Below are 20,051 nucleotides of genomic sequence, written 5' to 3' on the forward strand. Positions count from 1 at the left end.
TGGTTGACAGGCATTAGGCAGCAAGTCGGAATAAAAGGAGACTTTTCTGTTTGATTTTCAGTGACTAGTGGTGTTCCTCAGGGATCAGTATTGCAATCAAAACTTTTCACATTGTTTGTGAATGATTTAGATGAAGGAATTGATGGTTTTGTGGCAAAGTTTGCAGGTGACATGAAGATAGGTGGAGGGGTAGACCGTGCTGAAGAATCAATGTGAATGCAGCAGGATGAAGACAAATTGGAGAAATGGGCAAAAAAAGTGTCAGATGGAATACAGTGTTGGGAAATGTATGATGATGCATTTTGGTAAAAGGAACAATAATGTGGACTATTATCTAAATGGGGAGAAGGTTCAAACATCAGAGGTGCAGAGGGACTTAGCAGTCCTCGTGCAAGACTCCCAGAAGGTTAATTTACAGGTTGAGTCTGTGGTAAAGAAGACAAATGCAATGTGGGAATTTGTTTCAAGGGGAATAGAATATAACAGCAAGGAGATAATGCTGAGCCTTTATATGACACTAGTCAGGTCGCACAGAGTATTGTCAACAGTTTTGGGCCCCAGATCTTAGAAAGGATGTGTTGTCATTGGAGAGTGTCTAGAGGAGGTTCACGTGGATGATTGTGGGAATGAATGGGTTAACAGATGAGAAGTGTTTGAGGAGTGTTTCCTACCAAGGATGAAAAGGACTTGATAGGGTGGATGTGGATATGGAGATGATGTTTCCTATGTTGGGGGTATCCAGAATGAGAGGGCGCAGACGCAAAATTGAGGGGCAACCTTTCAGAACAGAGGTGAGGAGGATTTTTTTTAGACAGAAAGTAGTGAATCTGTGGAATGCTCTGCCACAGACTGTGGTGGACACCAAGTCTGTGGGTATATTTAAGGCAGAAGTTGATAGTTTCCTGATCGGTCAGGGCATCAAGGGATATGGCGAAGAGGCAGGTGTATGTGGTTGAGTGGGATCCGGGATCAGCCATGATGGAATGGTGGAGCAGACTCAATGGGCTGAATGGCCTAATTCTGCTCCTATGTCTTATGGTCTGATGATCAGTTGTCTGCGCATGCACGTTGTTCTCTCGCTGCAATGTAAATACACCAGTGAAAGCCATCCCCTACATGGGTGTTTTTATTTTAATTGATATGTAGTTCTGCACCCTGTCCAAAGCCTTAACATTCTTCCTGTTCTGGGGAACAGAACTGTATGCAATACTCCAGAATTTCATAAAGTTGAATCATAATCTCCTGGCTCTTGAACTCAGTGCCTCAACTAATAAAAGCAAGCATTACATAAGACTTCTGAACATCCTTATCAATGTGTGGCCACTTTGATGGAGCTGTGAACTTGGATCCCAAGATCTCTCTGCTCAGCAACACTGTTACAGATCTTGCCAACAACATTGTACTGTCTCCTTGTATTTCCCCAGTCAAGATACACCTTTTTCACATTTATCTGGGTTAAATTCCATATGCTATTCTTCTACCCATGTCCACAGCTGATCTATATCATGCTGTATTCTTTGCCAGTCTTCTATGCCAGGTATAACTCCACCAATCTTGGTATCATTTGCAAATTTGCTTACCCACCCACTTACATTTTTATTCAGCTCATTTATATACATCACAAACAGCAGAGGTGCGAGCATAGATCATTGTGGAACTCCACTAATTACAGACCACTAGTTCAGTCCTGTATCCAAACCCCCAATTTGCCACGGGTCCCATGTATCTTAATCTTCTGGATTAGCCTCCCATGAGTTCCAAATTCACGGAGATAACATCCACTGCCCTACCCTCATCTATCTCTCTCATCATCTTGCCAAATGGTATATAGTGTAGAGAAGTGTTGGGTCATACACTTTAGTAGAAAGAATAAGGGGATAGACTACGTTCTAAATGGGGTGAAGATTTAAAAAGCAGAGGTGCAAATGGATGTGGGAGTCCTCATGCAGGAATCTGTAAAGATTAATTTGCAGGATGAGTTGATGGTGAGGAAGGCAAATGAAATGTGAGCATTCATTTCAAGAGGACAAGGCTGCTGCTGTATACGGCATTTTTCAGACCACCATCTCCCCTCCTTCCAAACTCCCATCTCACCCCTCACTCAATACTCCTCCCCCTATATTTTCTTTATTTCTCTCCCCCTCCCTCTCTCCCTTCCCCTCTCCCCCTCTCCCTCTCGCTATCCCTCCCCCACTCCTTCATTCCCATTTCCAATTGGTTACACTGTAAGTCAATTACATGCTTTTCTTTCCTCTCATTTGTCGAAACTGGTTTGGTTTCCTGCAGCGGCCGGATGTGAATATTTTCATCGCGGCGATTGGAATAAATGGGAATATGTGGAAACGCCGAAAATGATCCGACTCGATGAAAAAAACATTAAGTTGGGTGAGAAAATCGTTCCCAGGCATGTTGAATGAATCGGATTGTGGTTCCCCGCCGTTCGCGAGATCCTCACAGAGAAACCCGGTGTATCCGGCGGATCGCGGGCTGGAGAACTGGCGGCGAATCCTTCCCATTCCCCTCCTGTCCTCTATCCCCACCCTCCCCGACCCCTCCTACCCCACCCTCCCCTACCCCTCCCCCGTCCCCGACCCCTCCTACCCCACCCTCCCCTACCCCTCCCCCGTCCCCGACCCCTCCTACCCCACCCTCCCCTACCCCTCCCCCGTCCCCGACCCCTCCTACCCCACCCTCCCCTACCCCTCCTACCCCACCCTCCCCTACCCCTCCCCCGTCCCCGACCCCTCCTACCCCACCCTCCCCTACCCCTCCCCCGTCCCCGACCCCTCCTACCCCACCCTCCCCTACCCCTCCCCCGTCCCCGACCCCTCCTACCCCACCCTCCCCTACCCCTCCCCCGTCCCCGACCCCTCCTACCACACCCTCCCCTACCCCTCCCCCGTCCCCGACCCCTCCTACCCCACCCTCCCCTACCCCTCCCCCGTCCCCGACCCCTCCTACCCCACCCTCCCCTACCCCTCCTACCCCACCCTCCCCTACCCCTCCCCCGTCCCCGACCCCTCCTACCCCACCCTCCCCTACCCCTCCCCCGTCCCCGACCCCTCCTACCCCACCCTCCCCTACCCCTCCCCCGTCCCCGACCCCTCCTACCCCACCCTCCCCTACCCCTCCCCCGTCCCCGACCCCTCCTACCCCACCCTCCCCTACCCCTCCTACCCCACCCTCCCCTACCCCTCCCCCGTCCCCGACCCCTCCTACCCCACCCTCCTCTACCCCTCCTACCCCACCCTCCCCTACCCCTCCCCCGTCCCCGACCCCTCCTACCCCACCCTCCCCTACCCCTCCCCCGTCCCCGACCCCTCCTACCCCACCCTCCCCTACCCCTCCCCCGTCCCCGACCCCTCCTACCCCACCCTCCCCTACCCCTCCCCCGTCCCCGACCCCTCCTACCCCACCCTCCCCTACCCCTCCTACCCCACCCTCCCCTACCCCTCCCCCGTCCCCGACCCCTCCTACCCCACCCTCCCCTACCCCTCCCCCGTCCCCGACCCCTCCTACCCCACCCTCCCCTACCCCTCCCCCGTCCCCGACCCCTCCTACCCCACCCTCCCCTACCCCTCCTACCCCACCCTCCCCTACCCCTCCCCCGTCCCCGACCCCTCCTACCCCACCCTACCCGTCCCCTCCTACCCCACCCTCCCCTACCCCTCCCCCGTCCCCGACCCCTCCTACCCCACCCTACCCGTCCCCTCCTACCCCACCCTCCCCTACCCCTCCCCCGTCCCCGACCCCTCCTACCCCACCCTACCCGTCCCCTCCTACCCCACCCTCCACTCCCCCTCCCCCGAACCCTCCTACCCCTCCCTCCCCAACCCCTCCCCCGTCCCCGACCCCTCCTACCCCACCCTCCCCGACCCCTCCTACCCCACCCTCCCCTACCCCTCCCCCGTCCCCGACCCCTCCTACCCCACCCTACCCGTCCCCTCCTACCCCACCCTCCCCGTCCCCTCCTACCCCACCCTCCCCGACCCCTCCTACCCCACCCTCCCCTACCCCTCCCCCGTCCCCGACCCCTCCTACCCCACCCTCCCCGTCCCCTCCCCCGTCCCCGACCCCTCCTACCCCACCCTACCCGTCCCCTCCTACCCCACCCTCCCCTCCCCCTCCCCCGTCCCCGACCCCTCCTACCCCACCCTACCCGTCCCCTCCTACCCCACCCTCCCCTCCCCCTCCCCCGACCCCTCCTACCCCTCCCTCCCCAACCCCTCCCCCGTCCCCGACCCCTCCTACCCCACCCTCCCCTACCCCTCCCCCGTCCCCGACCCCTCCTACCCCACCCTACCCGTCCCCTCCTACCCCACCCTCCCCGTCCCCTCCTACCCCACCCTCCCCGACCCCTCCTACCCCACCCTCCCCTACCCCTCCCCCGTCCCCGACCCCTCCTACCCCACCCTCCCCGTCCCCTCCCCCGTCCCCGACCCCTCCTACCCCACCCTCCCCGACCCCTCTCCCGTCCCCGACCCCTCCTACCCCACCCTCCCCGACCCCTCCCCCCGCCCGACCCGTCCCCTCCTACCCCACCCTCCCCGTCCCCTCCTACCCCCTCCTCCCCGACCCCTCCTACCCCACCCTCCCCTACCCCTCCCCCGTCCCCGACTCCTCCTACCCCACCCTCCCCGACCCCTCCTACCCCACCCTCCCCGTCCCCTCCCCCGCCCCCGACCCCTCCTACCCCACCCTCCCCGACCCCTCCCCCATCCCCGCCCCCTCCCCCGTCCCCGACCCCTCCTACCCCACCCTCCCCGTCCCCTCCCCCGTCCCCGACCCCTCCTACCCCACCCTCCCTGACCCCTCCCCCCGTCCCCGACCCCTCCTACCCCACCCCCTCCTACCCCACCCTCCCCTACCCCTCCTACCCCACCCTCCCCTACCCCTCCCCCGTCCCCGACCCCTCCTACCCCACCCTACCCGTCCCCTCCTACCCCACCCTCCCCGTCCTCTCCTACCCCACCCGACCCGTCCCCTCCTACCCCACCCTCCCCGTCCCCTCCTACCCCCTCCTCCCCGACCCCTCCTACCCCACCCTCCCCTACCCCTCCCCCGTCCCCGACTCCTCCTACCCCACCCTCCCCGACCCCTCCTACCCCACCCTCCCCGTCACCTCCCCCGCCCCCGACCCCTCCTACCCCACCCTCCCCGACCCCTCCCCCATCCCCGCCCCCTCCCCCGTCCCCGACCCCTCCTACCCCACCCTCCCCGTCCCCTCCCCCGTCCCCGACCCCTCCTACCCCACCCTCCCTGACCCCTCCCCCATCCCCGACCCCTCCTACCCCACCCTCCCCGTCCCCGACCCCTCCTACCCCACCCTCCCCGACCCCTCCCCCGTCCCCGACCCTTCCTACCCCACCCTCCCCGACCCCTCCTACCCCACCCTCCCCGTCCCCTCCCCCGTCCCCGACCCCTCCTACCCCACCCTCCCCGACCCCTCCCCCGTCCCCGACCCCTCCTACCCCACCCTCCCCAACCCCTCCTACCCAACCCTCCCCGACCCCTCCCCCGTCCCCGACCCCTCCTACCCCACCCTCCCCGACCCCGACCCCTCCTAACCCACCCTCCCCAACCCCTCCTACCCAACCCTCCCCGACCCCTCCCCCGTCCCCGACCCCTCCTACCCCACCCTCCCCGACCCCGACCCCTCCTACCCCTCCCTCCCCAACCCCTCCCCCGTCCCCGACCCCTCCTACCCCACCCTCTCCAACCCCTCCTACCCCACCCTCCCCGTCCCCGACCCCGACCCCTCCTACCCCACCCTCCCCGACCCGTCCCCCGTACCCGACCCCTCCTACCCCACCCTCCCCAACCCCTCCTACCCCACCCTCCCAGTCCACGACCCCTCCTACCCCACCCTCCCCAACCCCTCCCCCGTCCCCGACCCCTCCTACCCCACCCTCCCCGACCCCTCCCCCATCCCCGACCCCTCCTACCCCACCCTCCCCGACCCCTCCCCCGTCCCCGACCCCTCCTACCCCACCCTCCCTGACCCCTCCCCCGTCCCCAACCCCTCCTACCCCACCCTCCCCGACCCCTCCTACCCCACCCTCCCCGACCCCTCCCCCGTCCCCGACCCTTCCTACCCCACCCTCCCCGACCCCTCCTACCCCACCCTCCCCGTCCCCTCCCCCGTCCCCGACCCCTCCTACCCCACCCTCCCCGACCCCTCCCCCGTCCCCGACCCCTCCTACCCCACCCTCCCCGTCCCCGACCCCTCCTACCCCACCCTCCCCGACCCCTCCCCCGTCCCCGACCCCTCCTACCCCACCCTCCCCAACCCCTCCTACCCAACCCTCCCCGACCCCTCCCCCGTCCCCGACCCCTCCTACCCCACCCTCCCCTCCCCCTCCCCGTCCCCGACCCCTCCTACCCCACCCTCCCCGACCCCGACCCCTCCTACCCCTCCCTCCCCAACCCCTCCCCAGTCCCCGACCCCTCCTACCCCACCCTCCCCGTCCCCGACCCCTCCTACCCCACCCTCCCCAACCCCTCCTACCCCACCCTCCCCGTCCCCTCCCCCGTCCCCGACCCCTCCTACCCCACCCTCCCCGACCCGTCCCCCGTACCCGACCCCTCCTACCCCACCCTCCCCAACCCCTCCGACCCCACCCTCCCCGACCCCGACCCCTCCTACCCCACCCTCCCCGACCCCGACCCCTCCTACCCCCTCCCTCCCCAACCCCTCCCCCGTCCCCGACCCCTCCTACCCTACCCTCCCCGTCCCCTCCCCCGTCCCCGACCCCTCCTACCCCATCCTCCCCGACCTGTCCCCCGTACCCGACCCCTCCTACCCCACCCTCCCCAACCCCTCCTACCCCACCCTCCCCGTCCACGACCCCTCCTACCCCACCCTCCCCAACCCCTCCCCCCGTCCCCGACCCCTCCTACCCCACCCTCCCCGACCCCTCCCCCATCCCCGACCCCTCCTACCCCACCCTCCCCGACCCCGACCCCTCCTACCCCTCCCTCCCCAACCCCTCCCCCGTCCCTGACCCCTCCTACCCCACCCTCCCCGTCCCCTCCTACCCCACTCTCCCCAACCCCTCCTCCCCACCCCGCCCCGACCCCTCCCCCTCCCCCGTCCCCGACCCCTCCTACCCCACCCTCCCCTCCCCCTCCCCCGTCCCCGACCCCTCCTACCCCACTCTCCCCGACCCCGACCCCACCTACCCCTCCTTCCCCAACCCCTCCCCCGTCCCCGAGCCCTCCTACCCCACCCTCCCCAACCCCTCCTACCCCACCCTCCCCCGTCCCCGACCCCTCCTACCCCACCCTCCCCAACCCCTCCTACCCCACCCTCCCCGACCCCTCCCCGTCCCCGACCCCTCCTACCCCACCCTCCCCAACCCCTCCTACCCCACCATCCCCGTCCCCGACCCCTCCTACCCCACCCTCCCCAGCCCCTCCCCCGTCCCCGACCCCTCCTACCCCACCCTCCCTGACCCCTCCCCCATCCCCGACCCCTCCTACCCCACCCTCCCCGACCCGACCCCTCCTACCCCTCCCTCCCCAACCCCTCCCCTGTCCCCGACCCCTCCTACCCCACCCTCCCCGTCCCCGACCCCTCCTACCCCACCCTCCCCAACCCCTCCTACCCCACCCTCCCCGTCCCCTCCCTCATCCCCGACCCCTCCTACCCCACCCTCCCCGTCCCTGACCCCTCCTACCCCACCATCCCCGACCCCTCCTACCCCACCCTCCCCGTCCCTGACCCCTCCTACCCCACCATCCCCAACCCCTCCTACCCCACCCTCCCCGACCCCTCCTACCCCACTCTCCCCGTCCCCTCCCCCGTCCCGACCCCTCCTACCCCACCCTCCCCGACCCCTCCTACCCCACCCTCCCCGTCCCCGACCTCCTACCCCACCCTCCCCAACCCCTCCCCCGTCCCCGACCCCTCCTACCCCACCCTCCCCAACCCCTCCTACCCCACCCTCCCCGACCCCTCCCCCGCCCCGACCCCTGCTACCCCACTCTCCCCGTCCCCTCCCCGTCCCGACCCCTCCTACCTCACCCTCCCCGACCCCTCCTACCCCACCCTCCCCGTCCCCGACCCCTCCTACCCCACCCTCCCCGACCCCTCCTACCCCACCCTCCCCGTCCCCTCCCCCGTCCCCGACCCCTCCTACCCCACCCTCCCCAACCCCTCCCCGTCCCCGACCCCTTCTACCCCACCCTCCCCAACCCCTCCTACCTCACCCTCCCCGACCCCTCCTACCCCACCCTCCCCGTCCCCGACCTCCTACCCCACCCTCCCCAACCCCTCCCCCGTCCCCGACCCCTCCTACCCCACCCTCCCCAACCCCTCCTACCCCACCCTCCCCGACCCCTCCCCCGCCCCGACCTCTGTTACCCCACTCTCCCCGTCCCCTCCCCGTCCCGACCCCTCCTACCTCACCCTCCCCGACCCCTCCTACCCCACCCTCACCGTCCCCGACCCCTCCTACCCCACCCTCCCCGACCCCTCCTACCCCACCCTCCCCGTCCCCTCCCCCGTCCCCGACCCCTCCTACCCCACCCTCCCCAACCCCTCCCCGTCCCCGACCCCTTCTACCCCACCCTCCCCGACCCCTCCTGTCCGCAACCTCCTCCTCCCCCTCCTGTCCTCTATCACCCTCCTCCCCGACCCCTCCTACCCCACCCTCCCTGTCCCCGACCCCTCCTACCCCACCCTCCCCAACCCCTCCCCCATCCCCGACCCCTCCTACCCCACCTTCCCATTCCCCTCCTGTCCACAACCTCCTCCTCCCCCTCCTCCTCGACCCCTCCTACCCCACCCTCCCCAACCCCTCCCCCGTCCCCGACCCCTCCTCCCACATCCCCGACCCCTCCTTCTCCCACCTTCCCATTCCCCTCCTGTCCGCAACCTCCTCCTCCCCCTCCTGTCCTCTATCCCCCTCCTCCCCAACCCCTCCTACCCCACCCTCCCCGTCCCCTCCCCGTCCCCGACCCCTACTACCCCACCCTCCCGTCCCCAACCCCTCCTACCCCACCCTCCCCAACCCCTCCCCCGTCCCCGACCCCTCCTACCCCACTCTCCCCAACCCCTCCCCCGTCCCCAACCCCTCCTACCCCACCCTCCCCGTCCCCGACCCCTCCTACCCCACCCTCCCCAACCCCTCCCCCGTCCCCGACCCCTCCTACCCCACCCTCCCCGTCCCCTCCCCGTCCCCGACCCCTCCTACCCCACCCTCCACAACCCCTCCTGTCCGCAACCTCCTCCTCCCCCTCCTGTCCTCTATCCCCCTCCTCCCCGACCCCTCCTACCCCACCCTCCCCAACCCCTCCTGTCCGCAACCTCCTCCTCCCCCTCCTGTCCTCTATCACCCTCCTCCCCGACCCCTCCTACCCCACCCTCCCCAACCCCTCCCCCATCCCCGACCCCTCCTACCCCACCTTCCCATTCCCCTCCTGTCCACAACCTCCTCCTCCCCCTCCTCCTCGACCCCTCCTACCCCACCCTCCCCAACCCCTCCCCCGTCCCCGACCCCTCCTCCCACATCCCCGACCCCTCCTTCTCCCACCTTCCCATTCCCCTCCTGTCCGCAACCTCCTCCTCCCCCTCCTGTCCTCTATCCCCCTCCTCCCCAACCCCTCCTACCCCACCCTCCCCAACCCCTCCCCGTCCCCGACCCCTCCTCCCACATCCCCGACCCCTCCTCCTCCCACCTTCCCATTCCCCTCCTGTCCGCAACCTCCTCCTCCCCCTCCTGTCTTCTATCCTCCCTCCTCGACCCCTCCTGCCCCTCCTACCTAACCTTCCCGACCCCTCCTCCCACATCCCCGACCCTTCCTCCTCCCTGTCCCCGTCCCCTCCTCCCTCGTCTCCGACCCCTCCTCCTGCTACCTTCCCTGACCCCTCCTCCCCATCCCCTCCTCCTCCCCGTCCCCTCCTCCTCCCCGTCCCCCCCTCCTCCTCCCCCCCATCCCCGACCCCTCCTCCTCCCCCCGTCCCCGACTCTTCCTCTCTGTCCCTGACCCCTTCTCTGACCCTACTCCCAGACTCCAGGGTCTATTCAAACCCCTCTGAACCCATCACCACCCTAGGGAGTGTTCCATGCCACCACCCCAGAGTCTGTCCCACTCCCCTCCAACCCCACCGTCCTGGGGTCCGTCCCCTCCTGCCAACACCCTTCCGGATCCTTCCTGCCTGCCATCCCTCCTTGCCTCCCATAACCGACTTCCAGGTCCATCCCGTCCCTTCGACCACCACCCCCCCCGCCCGTGTCTGTTGCACCCTCTGCAATCTCCCCCTCCCAGGTCCGTCCTAACCCCTCTCTGCCATCCTTGTGAGGGAACGGGTGGTAGAGGGAAAACGCTGGTCGTGTTGGCACAGACTAACAGTAGGAGGGAAGAGATGACATATGAGGACAAACTAACCAATAATAATATAAAGCAAGATACTAAAGTATTTTTTAGTTATATGAAGAGTAAAAGGGAGGTGAGAGTTGATATTGGACCACTGGAAAATGATGCCGGTGAAGTAGTGATGGGGGATAAAGAAATGGGAGATGAAGTTAATGAGTACTTTGCATCAGTCTTCACTGTGGAAGACATCAGCAGTGTGCCAGAGGTCCATGAGAAGGAAAAAATGCCAGGCAAACTGAAAGGTCTTCAGGTGCACAAGTCACCTGGACCAGATGGACTGCATCCCAGAGTTCTGAGAGAGGTTGCTGAAGAGATAACAGATGCATTGGTCATGATCTTTCAAGAATCACTAGTTTTTGGCATGGTCCTGGAGATATTTAGGTCCCATATCTCAGGATGGATGTGTTGCCATTGGGGAGAATCCAGAGGAGGTTCATGAGGATAATTCAGGGAATGAAGGGGTTAACGTATGAGGAGCGTTTTGCAGCTTTGGGCCTTTACTCACTGGAATTAAGAAAAATGCGTGGGGATCTCATTGAATCATATCAAATGTTGAAAAGACTGGTTAGGGTGAATGTGGAGATGCTTCCTATGGTGGGAGTATCCAGAACTAGAAGTCGAGCTTCAAAATTGAGGGGTGACCTTTTAGAACAGAGTTAAGGAGGAATTTTTTAGCCAGAGAGTGGCGGAGGTCAACTCTGTGGGTGTGTTTAAGGTGGAAGTTGATTGTTTCCTGATCGGTCAGAACATCAAAGGATATGGAAAGAAGGCAGGTATATGGGGTTGAATGTGGCCTGGGATCAGTCATAATGGAATGGTGGAGCAGACTCGATGGGCCAAGTGGCCTAATTCAAGCATTTGATGTCTTATGGCCCTAGATGAGGGAATGGTCTTTGCGTAAATCCAGTATAGTCCATTAGAAGGTCTGCTTGGCGAGAACTACTGAAAGTTCCTGTCACTTCTTGTCTGTGAGGGTATTTCAACATATACCCAGTGTGCTTTCCTCACTCGCTGTCTGAAGTGTGCATTGAGAAGAAGTGATTACTGGACCCACTTCGTGTTAGCATAACTTGATGCATTAGTGACATCTTTGCACCAAAGAATCCCGCTGCATTACTGCAAATGTTGGCAGGTGGGATTATTGCAGAGTAGTTTAAGTATATCCATTATGGATCCAGTGCTTGAGTGGAACCTGCTGGAGACTGTGGGTTGTAGTCATTACTGTGTTTGATAGGTGAGAGGATCCTGCTATGGAACGTCAAGCCGAATTGTACGGAGGTAATAGACCCTGCTATGTGGAGGAACTGCATCTGTAGGGGGAAAGATATTGAATTCCTGCGTCAGGACAGAGTGGAGAGGAAGTGTGGTGAGATCGGAGCCCAAGGTGATTTGGTGGATGAAAGAGGCAGGGTGCAGCAGGTAGTGAGGGGTGAGATAGTGGTGTGGAGTTGGAAAACAGTAGCAGGCGGGTGATCGAGGCAGATGAGATGCAGAAGGAATGAGGTTTGTAGATGGGAGACAGTTGTTGAAGGGGACTTAGCAGGAACACAAGCACTACCAGTGCTGGAATCAAATAAGACATGGAACTGATGATAGGAATCATTCGGGGAGAGGTGAGTAGCAGGTGAGCCAGAAGCATAGGATAAGCAGTGGGGAGTATATTGGGTTTGATTGGCTACCAGTTCTATGCCTCACAGAGATGTAATGTAATTAATTTCTGTATATTAAATTAGCTAATCCTTCCAGAGAATATCATTTGACAGATGAAGAAAGTTGAGGCAGATATTGGAGTTGAAATGAGCAAGTCCAGTAAACAGCTGAGGCAGAAACGAGAGAAGAATTAAGGAAGGTCTTGTATACTGAACTGCATTTAATGCAAGAAGCCTGGCAGGTAAGGCAAATGATGGGGAGGTACACAGGATTGAGACATTACAGCTATTACTGGAACACAGTAGAGGAAAGGAAACTAAGCTAAAAAAGATTGTGAATGGCAGTCAAATGTGGGGTACAAAATGTACCAGGAGAAGGAAATGCACGAAAGGAAAGGAATGTTACAGTGATCATTGGGAACTTCACAATATGCAAGTAAGCTGGGAAACTAGTGGACCCAATGAAACAGATTTCACAGAATGATGGGAGCCAGTATGGTAGAACTGAGGATGAGCCAGCAGGTTTACAAGTAGATGATGGGTGTAACATGAATGTAGGGAAGGACAAGCCAATGACTGAGTACAAATGCAGACAGAGCAAAGAGTTAAATTGTACCACAGAAACAAAATTCAAAAGGGTGAAGAATACAGGACCGAAGATGCTGTATTTAAATGCGCGTAGTATTTAGAATAAGGCGGACAAGCTTGTGGCACAATTAGAGATTGGCCGGTGTGATGTTGTGGGCGTCACTGGGTCGTGGATGAAAGAAGGCCATAGTTGGGAACTTAACATCAAAGGATATACTTTATATCAAAAGGACAGGCAGGAAAGCATAGGTGGTGGTGTGGCTCTGTTGGTAAGAGATGGAATTACGTTTTTAGAAAGAGGTGACATAGGATCAGAGAACGTTGAATCTTTGTGGGTGGAGTTAAGTAACTGCAAGGGCAATAAAACATAAGAACATAAGAAATGGGAGCAAGAGTCGGCCATCTGGCTTGTGGAAACTGCTCTGCCATTCAATAAGATCCTGGCTGATCTGGCCATGGACTCATCTCTACCTACCTCCCTTTTCCCCATAACCCTTAATTCCCCTACTATGCAAAAATCTATCCACCTTGTCTTAAATATATTTACTGAGGTAGCCTCCACTGCTTCATTGGGCAGGGAATTCCACAGATTCACCACTCACTGGGAAAAGCAGTTCCTCCTCATCTCCGTCATAAATCTACTCCCCCGAATCTTGAGGCTATGTCCCCCAGTTCTAGTCTCACCTACCAGTGGAAACAACTATCCTGCCTCTATCTTATCTATCTCTTTCATAATTTTATATGTTCCTGTAAGATCTCTTCTTATTCTTAATTTAAATGAGTATAGTCCCAGGCGACTCAATCTTTCCTCATAGGTTAACCCCTTCATCTCTGGAATCAACCTGGTGAACCTCCTCTGCGCTGTCTCCAGAGCCAGTATATCCTTCCTCAAGTAAGGAGACCAGAACTGCACGCAGTACTCCAGGTGCGACCTCACCTGTACAGTTGCAGCATAATGTCCCTGGTCTTCAATTCAATCCCTCGAGCAACGAAGGCCAACATCCCATTTGTCTTCTTGCAAACCAACCTTTTGTGATTCATGGACAAGACTCCCAAGTCCTCTGCAGATTATTTTACCATTTAAATAATGATCTGATCTTCCATTTTCCCTTCCAAAGTGGGTGAGTTTGCATTTACCAACATTGTGACCCTTGCCCGCTCACGTCACCCATCCACATCTCTCTGCAGACTCTCCCTATCCTCTGCACAATGTGCTTTTCCACTCAATTTAGTGTCATCAGCAAACTTAAATACACTACACTCAGTCCCCTCTTTCAGATCGCTAATGTATATCGTGAACAGTTGTGGGCCCAGCACCGACCCCGACAGCACACCGCTCACCATTGATCGCCAACACCATGTATCCTAGCACTGCTTTCTATTGATTATCCATGCTACAGGTCCACAATCCCTTATCCGAAATCCTTGGGGCCAGTTGCATTTCGGGATTCAGAATTTTTTGGATTTCAGACCCCCCCCATACAAAAAAAAAGGAAAACTCAAGTCCCTTATTTAACCTGTCTCCGTGTGGTGGACTTTAGGACCCGGCAGCGCACCAAACCTACGCACATCCTCCCGTATACTTTAAATCATCTCTAGATTACTTATAATACCTAATACAATCTAAATAGTTGTTATACTGTATTGTTTAGGGAATAATGACAAGAAAAAAAATTATTTCCAACAAAAACATTCAATAAAACATAAAAATATACAGCTTCAAACAAACCGAATCAAACACATGGTAAATGACTTATTGGAATAAATGTAGAACGTCACTGTCACTGTCACTATAAAACTTCAGTAACTTGTCTTTCTGTTTATTTAAATCATACACAGTGGTAGTTCCGACACTATTTTCTTCAGTAAGACGCCGCACAGACACACCACGATCAAGCTTCTGCAATAACTCCACTTTCTGCGTTACTGATAATGATAGATGCTTCCTTCTCTTTTTCTCATTGTTACCCATAGGGGTATCTGCAGTTCTTTTTGACATTTTCACCGTGAAATTAAACACAAAGTCAACAGTGAACACAAAATATCAGTGAACAGCAAATGCACGTGTAGCCAGTATGAGCGCTGAGCCACAACTGACGTCTGGCGGCCTCTGCTAGTGCTTCCACGTCACACCTGAGTGACGTCAGCTATGGGCAAAAAAAACTTCAGTTTTCCGAGCTTCTTGGATTTCAGAATTTTTGATAAAGGAATGTACACCTGTACTGCATTATCCCAACTCTATGAATCCTTATCTTATGGATAAGTCTTTTATGTGGCATCTTTTCGAAAGTCATCTGGAAATACAAGTAAATAACGTCCATCTGTTCCCCTCTATCCACTGCGCTTGTTATATCCTCAAAGAACTCCCGTAAGTTTGTCAAACAGGACCTGCCTTTGCTGAATCCATGCTGCGTCTGCCTGATGGATCCATTTCCTTCCAGATGCCCACTATTTCTACTTTAATGATAGCTTCAAGCATTTTCCCAACTACAGATGTTAAACTAACTGGTCTATAGTCACCTGCCTTTTGCCTCCATCGTTTTTTGATCGGTGGCATGACCTGGCCAGAGTCAAGAGAATTTTGGTAAATTATCACCAAAGCCTCAACTATAACCTCTGCCATTTCTTTCGGTACCCTGGGGTGCATTCCATCAGGACCATTATGGGAATCGTTAATAGGCCTGCAAATAGTCGCCAAGGTGTGGCGTTCAGTTTGCAAAGGGAGCTGGAAAATGTAATATGGTAATGACACAATTGTAATGGGGGATTTCAATATGCAGTGGGATTGGGAATATCAGATTGGTGTTGGATCACGAGAGAGGGAATTTATTGAATGCCCACAAGATAGCTTTTTAGAGCAGCTTGTGCTTGAGCCTGTTCGGGGAAACGCTATCTTAGATTGGGTGTTTAATAACAAAGAGCTTATCAGGGAGGTTAACATAAAGGAACCCTTAGGAGGTAGTGATCATAATATGATTGAATTTGTACTGCAGATTGAGAAGGAGAAGTACAAGTCACATGTATCAGTATCACGCTGGAATAAAGGGAATTACAGAGGCATGAGAGAGGAGCTTGCCCAGGTGGATTGGAGGAGGATACTGGCAGGGATGATGGCAGAGCAGAGATGGCTGGGAATAGTTCACAAGGCGCAGTATTGATATGTCCCTCAGAAGAAAAAGGGGATGGACAACTGTGGCTGAAAGGGAAGTTAATGCTATCTTGGTGGCATATGTGCAGCCTCTGGTGAATAAAATTGATGATCTCACATTTAGGGTGCTGAATCAGAGGGACATTAGGACCGCTCGTGTCCTTTATTTCACGGAATCCTTGTTAACCCCTTCCATACTGGATGCAGTGATTCAGATCAACCGATTTACTGTACAACATCAGTATAGATCTATAGAGTGTCTCATGAGCAGAGGTGGAGGAGTATGCCTCATGATCAACTGTTCTTGGTGCACAAATATATCAGTGCTGTCCATTTTACCTACCACGAGAGATTTCCGTGATCATTTTGGTAGTGGTATACATTCCACCTCAGGTCAAAGTCAGTCAGGCTTTAGATGATCTGAGCAATGGGATCAACATGCATGAAACAGCGCACCCTAACACCTTCACCATTGTTTTGGGGGATTTTAACCAGGCCAATCTGAAAAAAATCACTAAGCAATTACCATCAACAGATCACTTACAATACCAGAGGAAACAACACACTGGACCATTGCTACACCACCATCAAGAATGCCTACCGTGCTATTCCACGTCCTCACTTTGGGAAGTCTGATCACCTGGCTGTACTTCTACTCCCTGAGTATAGGCAGAGACTGAAGACTGCAGCACCAACAGTGAGGACCAGGAAGGTTTGGACAAGAGAAGCACAGGAGCACCTACAGGACTGCTTTGAATCGGTGGTCTGGACAGTATTCAGGGATTCATCTTTGAATCCGGATGAGTATGCTGCAGTTGTTACCAACTTCATTAAAACCTGTGTGGATGAGTGTGTGCCTGCAAAGTACATTCTGTACATTCCTAAACCAAAAGCCGTGCATGAACCAGGAGGTACGTCGTCTGCTGAAGGCCAGATCTGTGGCATTCAGGGCTGGTGACCCAGGCCTGTACCAGAAAACCAGGTATGACTTGCGGAGAGCTATTTCAAGGGTGAAGAGACAATTTCGAACGAGGTTGGAGGCAACATCGGATGCACGACAACTCTGGTAGGATTTGCGAGACATTACTTCTGACGAAGTGAAACCCAATCGCATGAATGGTAGTGATGCTTCACTACCAGATGAATTCAATGCCTTCTATGCCTGCTTTGAAAGGGAGAATATAACTGCACCTGTGAAGATCTATGCTGCACTCAGTGACCTTGTGATAGCTGTCTCGGAGGCTGATGTCAGGCTGTCTTAAAAGAGGGTGAACTCTCACAAGGTGGAAGGGTCTGACAGAGTACCTGGCAAGCCTCTGAAAACTTGTGTCAACCAACTAGCCGGAGTACTCAAGGACATTTTCAACCCCTCATGCTACGGGCGGGAGTTCCCACTTGCTTCAAAAAGGCAACGATTATACCAGTGCCTAAGAAGGGTAATGTGAGCTGCATTAATGCCTGGCACCCAGTAGCACTCACATCGACAGTGATGAAATGCTTTGAGAGATTGGTCATGAGTAGACTGAACTCGTGCCTGAACAAGGAACTGGACCCACTGCAATTTGCCAATCGCCACAATAGGTCAACAGCAGATGCAATCTCAATGGCTCTTCACATGGGCTTAGATGACCAGGACAATATAAACACCAATGTCAGGGTTCTGTTCATCGACTATAGCTCAGCATTGAGCACCCTCATTCCTGAATTACAGAACCTGGAACCCTGTATCTCCCTCTGCAATTGGATCTGTGACTTCCTAACCAGACCACCACAATCTGTGTGGATTAGTGATAATGTCTCCTCTTTGCTGATGATCAACACTGGTGCACCTCAGGCGTGTGCGCCTAGCCCACTGTTCTACTTTGTCTATACCCATCTCTGTGTGGCTAGGCATAGCTCAAATACCATCTGTAAATTTGCTGATGGTACAACTATTGTTGGTAGATTCTCAGATGGAGATGAGAGGGCAGAGAGGAGCGAGACATACCAACTAGGAGAGTGATGTCACAGCAAACAACTTTCCGCTCAAGGCAAAAGCGCTGATTGTGGACTTTGCATCAGTCTTCACAGTGGAAGACATCTGCAGTATACTGGATATTCAAGAGTGTCAGGGAAGTGAAGTATGTGCAGTGAAAATTATGACTGAGAAGGTGCTCAGGAAGCTTAATGGTCTGAGGGTGGATAAATCTCCTGGACCTGATGGAATGCACCCTCGGGTTCTGAAGGAAATAGCTGGAGAGACTGCGGAGGCATTAACAGTGATCTTTCAAGATTCGATAGATTCTGGCATTGAACCGGATGACAGGAAAATTACAAATGTTACTCCGCAATTAAGAAAGGTGAGAGGCAGCAGATAGGAAACTGTAGACCTGTTAGCCTGACATCAGTGGTTGGGAAGTTGTTGGAATCGATTGTTAGGGATGAGACTACGGAGTACCTGGAGACACGTGATAAGGTAGGCCAAAGCCAGCCTGGTTTCCTGAAAGGAAAATCCAGCCTGACTAATTTTTTGTGGAAATTACAAGCAGGATAGACAAAGGCGATGCAGTAGATGTGGTGTACTTCGATTTTCAGAAGGCCTTTGACAAGGTGCCACACATGAGGCTGCTTAGCAAGATAAGAGCCCATGGAATTACAGGGAAGTTACTAGCATGGGTGGAGCATTGGCAGAAAACAGAGAGTGGGAATAAAGGGACCCTATTCTGGCTGGCTGCCGGTTACCAGTGGAGTTCCACAATGTTGGGACCGCTGCTTTTTACAATGTGTGTCAATGATTAGAGCTACAGTATTAATGGATTTGTGACTAAATTTGCCAATGATACAAAGGTAGGTGGAGGAGCGGGTAGTGTTGTGGAAACAGAGACCCTGCAGAGAGATTTAGATAGTTTAGGGGAATGGGCAAATAAGTGGAAAATGAAATACAACATTGGAAAGTGTATCGTCATGCACTTTGGTGGAAAAAATAAACAGGCAGACTATTATTTAGATGAGGAGAGAATTCAAAATGCAGAGATGCAAAGGGACTTGGGAGGAAGGATAGGCAGGTGATAGAGAAGGGACGCGCTCAGATGGACCGTTTGAGATGTGTCTATTTTAACACAATGAGTATTGTGAACAAAGCAGATGAGCTTAGAGCATGGATGTGGTGGCCATTACAGAGACTTGGATGGCTCAGGGACAGGAATGGTTACTTGGAGTGCCAGGTTTTAGATGTTTCAGAAAGGACAGGGAGGGAGGCAAAGGAGGTGGGGTGTGGCACTGTTGATCAGAGATAGTGTCACAGCTGCAGAAATGGTGGATGTCATGGAGGGATTGTCTATGGAGTCTCTGTGGGTGGAGGTTAGGAACAGGTAGGGGTCAATAACTTTACTGGGTGTTTTTTATAGGCTGCCCAATAGTAACAGGGATATCGAGGAGCAGATAGGGAAACAGAACCTGGAAAGTTGTAATAATATCAGAGTTGTCGTGATGGGAGATTTTATTTTCCCAAATATCGGTTGGAATCTCCCTAGGGCAAGGGGTTTAGATGTGGTGGAGTGTGTTAGGTGTGTTCAGGAAGGTTTCTTGACACAATATGTAGATAAGCCTACAAGAGGAGAGGCTGTACTTGATTTGGTATTGGGAAGTGAACCTAGTCAGGTGTCAGATCTCTCAGTGGGAGAGCATTTTGGAGATAGTGATCAAAATTCTATCTCCTTACAATAGCATTGGAGATAAATAGGAACAGACAAGTTAGAAAAGCATTTAATTGGAGTAAGGGGAATTATGAGGCTATCTGGCAGGAAATTGGAATCTTAAATTGGAAACAGATGTTGTCTGGGAACAGTACGGAAGAAATGTGGCAAATATTCAGGGGATATTTGTGTGGAGTTCTGCACAGGTACATTCCAATGAGACAGGGAAGTTATGGTAGGGTACAGGAACCGTGGTGTACAAAGGCTGTAATAAATCTAGTCAAGAAGAAAAGAAAATCTTACAAAAGGTTCAGAGAGCTTGGTCATGTTAGAGATCTAGAAGATTACAAGGCTAACAGGGAGGAGCTTAAAAAGGAAATTAGGAGTGCCAGAAGGGGCCATGAGAAGGCCTTGCTGGGCAGGATTAAGGAAAACCCCAAGGCATTCGACAAATATGTGAAGAGCAAGCGGATAAGACGTGAAAGAATGGGACTTATCAAGTGTGACAGTGGGAAGGTGTGTATGGAACCAGAGGAAATAGCAGAGGTACTTAATGAATACTTTACTTTAGTATTCACAATGGAAAAGGATCTTGGTGATTGTCGTGATGAC

General features: G+C 55.6%; 2 protein-coding genes across 2 annotated transcripts in view; both read left to right on the forward strand.

The window, feature by feature from the left end:
* The window catches only part of LOC134346015 (uncharacterized), a 43,744-nt gene extending 26,131 nt beyond the window's left edge, over window positions 1-17,613 (forward strand). The window contains exons 3-7 of the mRNA XM_063047355.1: window positions 3,690-4,469; window positions 4,585-4,776; window positions 5,066-5,224; window positions 7,889-7,993; window positions 17,600-17,613. Coding sequence (XP_062903425.1) covers window positions 3,690-4,469; window positions 4,585-4,776; window positions 5,066-5,224; window positions 7,889-7,993; window positions 17,600-17,613 — 1,250 coding nt within the window. The remainder of the gene's footprint in view (window positions 1-3,689; window positions 4,470-4,584; window positions 4,777-5,065; window positions 5,225-7,888; window positions 7,994-17,599) is intronic.
* The window catches only part of fbxo41 (F-box protein 41), a 281,022-nt gene continuing 263,254 nt past the window's right edge, over window positions 2,284-20,051 (forward strand). Inside the window, exon 1 of the mRNA XM_063047244.1 lies at window positions 2,284-2,385. The gene's annotated coding sequence lies outside the window, so the exon portion shown is untranslated. The remainder of the gene's footprint in view (window positions 2,386-20,051) is intronic.

The sequence above is a fragment of the Mobula hypostoma genome, chromosome 4, assembly GCF_963921235.1.
Source record: "Mobula hypostoma chromosome 4, sMobHyp1.1, whole genome shotgun sequence".
In the NCBI taxonomy this organism is placed as follows: Eukaryota; Metazoa; Chordata; class Chondrichthyes; order Myliobatiformes; family Myliobatidae; genus Mobula; species Mobula hypostoma.